Source organism: Trachymyrmex cornetzi, unplaced genomic scaffold (genome assembly GCF_001594075.2).
Source record: "Trachymyrmex cornetzi isolate Tcor2-1 unplaced genomic scaffold, Tcor1.1 scaffold345, whole genome shotgun sequence".
NCBI classification, from domain to species: Eukaryota; Metazoa; Arthropoda; class Insecta; order Hymenoptera; family Formicidae; genus Trachymyrmex; species Trachymyrmex cornetzi.
In genome coordinates, this window is record NW_017298164.1 from 29,492 (window position 1) to 36,659 (window position 7,168).

The following is a 7,168-nucleotide window of genomic DNA, read 5'->3' on the forward strand; positions in this document are numbered from 1 at the left end:
TTGGTGTCGCTAGTGTACGGGGAGTTAGAAGCATTACAGGAAAAAGGCCGGGATGGCCGTTCTCAGGTTTTTCTCTGAATCTAGTGACTTTATTGGGTACATGTCGCATGCGTCCTCTGACATTTCAAACATTTACTATAGCCTAAAATGAGGGGTCTTTAATGGCGTGTGTACACGATGCTAGAAATCGGTCCGAGAAGAAAGAATTGACCAATCGCAATGGTCACGTGATCAAATTGTTCATGACAATTTGATCACATGACCATTGCGATTGGTCAATTCTTTCTTCTCGGACCGATTTCTAGCATCGTGTACACACGCCATAACACAGGTTGTACATGGAGCCTTCTCACTGTTCTTTGACGCATAAATGTTTATTGAGGTTATCGAGAATCGTTGAAAATTGAGACATATGTTCGTTCCTCGTGGTTCGTTCCTCTTGTAGAAATGTCTAACATGCGAGTGAAATTTCAACAACCGCTTCTATTTTATCCTTTTTCTCTATATTGATTATTGATAAATGTTTATTTCATATAGCGATGTGACTCGAGTGGATAATAAATAAGAATAGCGAGATCATGGCACCTAACCAACGTCAACGACAACTCGTTTTGTCAAAGAAAGAATTGAAAAAGATTAATGGAAGAAGATTCTCAAAGTACATAAAATATTTTTTTCTTCAGATTTTGTAAATTTTTTACGAAATACTCATCAGTTGGGATCGAATAATTTCACCTCTCAATTGTTTATTGTTAAAATAGGAATAAATCTACAAACAGCTATAAATATGTCCTTCGTTATACTTCAGCTATATATATACATATATTTTTATATTAATGACAAAATATGTGACATGTAAATCTTGAAAGAGAAATAAGAAGCTTATATTCTGTAGCATATTGAAATTGGAAAACAAAAATGTATGCTACAAATCGATCATTTAATTTCCATGACTTAATATATGAAATGTTTAAATCTCAAAAAAGGAATTTATTTCATGTATTAACTTGCTTTTTTTGTTGTACTTTCAATTGATTATTGTAACAATTGTATCTTATAGCTGCTAAGAATCATATGCATCTTCATTGTTATTTTTCTAATTTTACTATTATATATTTTCTAATTGTATCTTGCAAACTTCATAGAAAACAATGTTCTGTGACCTATGCAATATGTATTGTAATATCTTAAAAATATGAATATATGTATAGTAAAAAAAAGGAAATAATTAAATGATATTTTTAGGCCAGAAGAATCTTCCGACATGGGACTTGTTTATCCCTGCTATGATACAGCTTTTAAATTGCTATTATCGGCAAGATTTTGCTCTGCTGTATGGTGTCATATAACAGACTGTGATGAAACGTATAATTACTGGGAACCAGTAAGTTTATAATATAACTTAATTCAATTCTACATAAATTTAAAAATACTATACTTTGAAATGTACATGTCCTTTGTTGTATCTAATATTTCTTTAAAAAATATTAAAAAGTAGAATTTCTTTTACGAAAACAAATAAATGATTCCTAGAATATCTTCAGTAAGCAAAATGTTAACAGTATACTAGCAGAATATTACAGCAGATTAGTATCAACTATGTGTGCCTTAAATTTGTATTGTGCCAATAGAACTTTTAAATATAATTCAACAGAAATCACACAAGAAGAATCTACCATTTTGTAAATAAGTGTTTAAGTGAAATTATTTAATTGTAATAAATGGTATCATTTGAATAGTTATGCAATAGCGGATTCTGCTACATTTGTGTTGGTATTCTGTCAACTTTGTAGCAGGCCTTTTACAAAATTTTTTTGATAGACGACTATTTTGCAACGTGAACACAACAAATTTCTCTCATTCTTTGACATTTTTAATGGATATAATATACTTTGACGCAATGCATTTTGTTATATCTGCATTATATCTTGTCTTAGAGTCATTTCTTACTCTACGGAACAGGCCAACAAACGTGGGAGTACAGCCCTGAATATGCCTTACGTTCGTATATGTACTTATTAATTCACATGGTACCAGCAAAAGTTTATCATTATCTATTGGAACCAAATCCCGTGTTAGTTTTCTATTTTACGCGATGCTTCCTATCTGTGGGTTGTACATTATCTGAAGTATACTTTTACAAGTACGTTTTTCCTTTAAAACTAACACATATATTATGTAAGGATTGATACATTACTTTTTATAGTATATAATTCTGTTTTCTAGGAGTGTCTGTCGCGAATTTGGAATCCATGTGGCGAGACTTACATTTGTATTCCTTATTCTCAGCTCTGGGATGTATATCTCCAGTGCTGCGTTTTTACCATCGTCTTTTTCAATGTGGGTACAAAATGAGAAATATATTAGTTACACTTGATACATTATTTATACATTAGATATTAATATTTATCACAGGTATCTGAGTACTGTTGCTACAGCAGCTTGGTATGCTCGCCAGTATGAATTGGCTATTTTTGCTACCGCTATCTCTTCGTTACTTGGATGGCCATTCGCTGCGCTGCTCGGGTAATTTTTATACCAATATGAACAATTTTGGCATGATACATATTATAACAGAGAAACTCATTTTCCTTACTTTACTTTTTAGACTTCCCATCGCTGTTGAAATGTTAATACATAAACGAGATTGGGTCAAATTCATAAAATGGGTCATTATATCTGCCATTGTAATTGTGATACCAATGGTATGGGTGGATTCCTTGTACTTTGGCAAACTTGTCATCGCGCCATTAAACATCATATTGTACAATGTTTTCACCAGCCATGGACCTAATCTTTATGGCACTGAGCCGTTCAGTTATTACATCATCAATGGATTCTTGAATTTCAATTTCGTCTTTATTGGTGCACTATTCGCACCCTTAGGCTTAGTAAGAATAGTTCATACTTAAATTTATTTAACAAAATGTCTCGGGGTATCGCACACTTTCTGTGAACTACAGATTCTTCAGCAAAACTTGAATAATTCTCTTCTAACTTAAAAGTTGGATTAAATATTGTATTTCTTTATTACTGATATTACAGTTTTTGAAGTTTTCTCGAAATTGACAATAAAATATTATATGTATCTTTCCAAAAACTATAATTATATTTAAAGTCACTTAATTTTCAATAGATAACTGTATTAAATCAATTGAAAGTGCACGATAATTACAATATCTTGTACAACATATAATTTATTTCAGCAGTATTTTAACTATGTTTATAGTTTTTAGCATGGCTAATCGTGCCAGCAAGGCATCGTCCAAGAGACCGTTCATGCCTTTCTTACTGGTATTCATTGGCTCCTTTATATCTGTGGATTTTTGTATTCTTCGTTCAGCCGCACAAAGTACGTATAAAGTATTATTGGTAATAATATTATTAAGAGAAAAGTAAATGCATTTGAACATTGCGTTTCTACATGTACACTCATCAACTAAAAGGTTGCAACACTTTTTAAATGGATTTTGGAAGCAGTTTGCTTACCGAGCGATTGGTTTTTACTTTTGGATCCGTAAATAAAGACCAATTGCTCGGTGAGTAGAATATATTCCAAAAACCATAGAAAAAAATCTGTTGCAACCTTTTAGTCGGCGAGTGTACAAGAAACGCTGAACATTTTCTATTTTTCCACGATATTTAGATTGTTCAAATGTACTATTGATATGTAATGAATTGATAAAATAGAAAACGAAGGAATTGACGAAATAAATGTGTCAACAGGAGGAACGGTTCTTGTTTCCAGTGTATCCTATGATTTGTTTAGCAGGCGCTATAGCGGTGGATATTGTACAGAAGTTATACTTTTATGTTAGAACGAAATTCAATCCATCGCATATTAGTTGCCACTATTTGCAATATACTGTACACATCACCATTCTAACAATACTAATATGTGGCCTCTTGGGACTATCAAGATCATTGGCGATATATAAAGGTTATTATTATTATTATATGAAAGGCGATTTGGTTTAAATAATAGGGTTTGATAAGAAGTTTATGATTATATGCGTTAGGATATTATGCTCCCATGGAAATTATGACTGAAGTCAACAAATTGGAAACAGAAGGAGACATACCTAGAGACGTTAACATAAACTTCTGTATTGGAAAAGAATGGCATCGTTTCCCTAGCAGTTTTTTCTTTCCGTCCAACAAGTAAGTGGAAAAATTAGCGCACAATATTAGTTGCTAGTTTCAAAAATGTTTTAAATAAAAATTTCCGGATTTATGAAATTCTATTGTTGAAGGAGAGGGATATGTTAAAGAACACATCTCTATTGCTAATGCAAATATACAATATAGTGATATATTTTTTTAATTTGATATAATTACATTATTTTAAAAATCATTTTCAGTTGGAAGTTACAATACTTGAGATCCGAATTTAAAGGACAGTTACCTCAACCCTTCTTAGATCATGAAAATGCAACAAATGTAATTCAAGCACATTTTAATGATATGAATAAAGAAGAACCATCGCGTTATGTACGTACCATCTTATATGCAGATAATAATATTTTGTTACTGCACTATAGATATATTATCATATCTCTGCCTTTTGCTTTCAGTTTAGTCTAGATAAGTGCCACTTTCTGTTAGATTTGGATACAGAAACTGAAACAGCTCTAGAACCGAATTACTCTCGCCTAAGTCATCAGTTTATTATTGTGAAGTCTTCTAAATTTCTAGATGCATCAAAGTAAGTTCAAAGCTTTTATTCACACACACATATATATATATATATATATATATATATATGTTAACTGTAATTAATGAAAATTATATTTATAACTGATATATTCTATTATCATTTATGTTACAGATCACATCCATTCTTCAGAGCTTTTTACATTCCATTTGTATCTTATAAGTTTTGTAAATATGGTTCATATAATTTATTACAAAATAAGTTTAACTCCATGCTTTTACCATCAAAGCAAAAAAATTCCAAGTTTTCTTAAGCAACAGAGTTTTAGAAACAAATTAATATAATTAATTGATTTGATATAAAAGAAATTAAATTTATTATTTTATAGAGCATTTTTAATATTGCATATATATCCAATAACATTCATATTACGTTGAAAGTAATTGTATGTATATATGTATATATAAATGTGTGTGCGTGCGTGCGTGTGTGTGTGTGTGTATGCGTACAAGTATGTGACGGATGATTCCGCTTGAAAACGATTGACTCGCAGGTTCCAGAGTCGATCCCATGTATCCTTCAATTTTCCAATCTCAATTATCATCTCGGCCACATTTTATAAAGAGTTGAGGTTTAAAGCTAGTAAGCTTATTAAGTAAAAAAATTAAACTTATATTTAAAAACTCCAAGAAACTAGAGAGGCATTAAATAGTGACGAAAGCTGCTATAACCGATATATAAAAAACTACACCTTGTATATAAAAAACTATATTGAAAAATTGTATTGAAACTGTTTGGTAATTTTATTGTAAAAATACTAATCTTTAAAATATTTATAACTGTTTGCACAATTAATTTCGAAATAGTATTTCGATAAAACATTAATTATATGGAGAATCCTCAGTGGTATATCTGCAAAATTTGTAAAAAAATTGTTCAATAACTGATAAAAATACATTTCAGCTGTATTATGTTTAAAATATTCAGAAATATAATTATGTATAAAAGAATCAAATGTACCCTTACATGTGCTGACTAAAATACACAATTATTTCTAAATGGAGGGATATTACAATATGAAATATTCAGTATAGAAAAATTTTAAGTAAAGAATCAAACGTTTTTTGAAAAAAATAAAAAATATTTATTTTTCAAAATCAGCTTTATTTAATTTTTAACAAATATTAAAAAATGTTATTGTAACAAAACTGTTACGTCATGGCAAATCATCTTAATGTAATTATTGTAAATTTTCGTTAATTCGTTAGTCAACTAATACTCTCACAATTTGTCTAATAGAGTAGAATCTCCGTAAGCGTGCAATTAGTGAATATGTAAATACATAAATTTGCTCCATTTCATCTCTATAGATTATGTTTATGATATCATCTATCTCTTTTCCAGGTGGTAATTGTACACTACCATTAGGCAAAACTTTCATATGCTTTTGAACATTTAACAACAAATTTAGAAGTAAATACCATTGTTCTGATGGCACTCTATATTCTTCCATCAATAGAACAAGTTTCTCTCTAGTAGTAGTCGTCATAGTATTCATAACAAATTTTCTTTCTCTTTTTGCTTCCAATTTTAAGGCTCTTTGCCAAGCTTCAGGAGACTCTACATGCTTATTGCCTTTGCTAATTAGTGATTTATATATCTGGACAATTTGTTTAGTTCTAAAATCTCTCAATACAGTAAACGCATATTTTTTTAGATACACAGCAAAACAGGTCATTAGAGCAACAGCTATTTCTCGAGATCCTTCTTCTTCATTATCATTTTCGAAAAGAGTTGCCAAACAAGTTGGGAGATTTTTTAAAAGATATATATAATGTGACCTATCTTCTTCTTCCATTATACAATAAAATCTTTACAACTAATTCTCTATGTGTGAGGTGTGTCTTTTCTAATTATAGGAATTTTCTTCAGATTGTAATAGACAGTTAATTGTGTGTATGTACCTGCAATGATATTACCAAACAATTGCAACACAGTTCTTCTGTCATAATCTGAATTATAATTCGCATTGTTATTCTAATTCGAACACCAGCTCAACAGAACACATATGTTACATAATCACTATTTATAGATCTTTATGGATAATTTCAATCAATTTTTATTAATTTATACAATTAGTGTGTTAATACATATACTTTTCAACATTAATATAGAACAATTAAAATTTTATTTCAACACGTGGGAAATTAGGTTAGCTGAAGTTAAAAATAAGGATCAAAATTGTATAACTAAAACATTTATTACTGATTCATAATATTTGTTAACATACAGTATTAGTTGCTTTTGCATAAACAATTCTATCGATTGTGTTAATCCGAGTATATTAAAATAAGTTCTACAAACTCACGTCTTTCATTCTAGGCTGTTAGGTATATAAATATTATAAATTATATCTAGTCAGATCCATGATAAAAATACAAGGGTATGCTCATCAATTGTCTAAAACTCGTTCAGCTTGCGCATGTCCTTGCCTACGTCATATTCGGGTACGCG

At 30.1% G+C, this 7,168-nt stretch overlaps 2 protein-coding genes across 2 annotated transcripts; one reads left to right on the forward strand and one right to left on the reverse strand.

Moving 5' to 3' along the window:
* The first annotated feature begins 368 nt into the window (after positions 1–368).
* On the forward strand, positions 369–4,967 carry Alg9 (alpha-1,2-mannosyltransferase Alg9). The gene is made up of 12 exons (XM_018510564.1): positions 369–658; positions 1,246–1,384; positions 1,938–2,143; positions 2,227–2,340; positions 2,416–2,526; positions 2,609–2,891; positions 3,230–3,352; positions 3,727–3,940; positions 4,020–4,161; positions 4,362–4,491; positions 4,575–4,705; positions 4,829–4,967. Exons 1-12 carry the CDS (start codon positions 579–581, stop codon positions 4,965–4,967), a joined length of 1,812 nt encoding a protein of 603 aa, XP_018366066.1. The 5' UTR covers positions 369–578.
* A 947-nt stretch (positions 4,968–5,914) lies between these two features.
* On the reverse strand, positions 5,915–7,066 carry LOC108763189 (uncharacterized). Its single transcript, XM_018510571.1, has 2 exons — positions 7,023–7,066; positions 5,915–6,618 (listed from the first exon to the last, which is right to left on the reverse strand). The coding sequence occupies exon 2, from the start codon at positions 6,510–6,512 to the stop codon at positions 5,919–5,921; it is 594 nt and encodes a 197-aa protein (XP_018366073.1). The 5' UTR covers positions 6,513–6,618; positions 7,023–7,066; the 3' UTR covers positions 5,915–5,918.
* Positions 7,067–7,168: the final 102 nt, after the last annotated feature.

What these genes read in the sequence shown, in the direction of transcription:
- Alg9 (XM_018510564.1), top strand. Translation starts at nt 579, where the DNA reads ATGGCACCTAACCAACGTCAACGACAACTCGTTTTGTCAAAGAAAGAA. An exon ending in TATTCGCACCCTTAGGCTTA is followed by an intron (nt 2,892 to 3,229) that starts GTAAGAATAGTT and finishes CTATGTTTATAG; the next exon opens with TTTTTAGCATGGCTAATCGT. An exon ending in AAGAAGAACCATCGCGTTAT is followed by an intron (nt 4,492 to 4,574) that starts GTACGTACCATC and finishes TTTTGCTTTCAG; the next exon opens with TTTAGTCTAGATAAGTGCCA.
- LOC108763189 (XM_018510571.1), bottom strand. Translation starts at nt 6,512, where the DNA reads ATGGAAGAAGAAGATAGGTCACATTATATATATCTTTTAAAAAATCTC.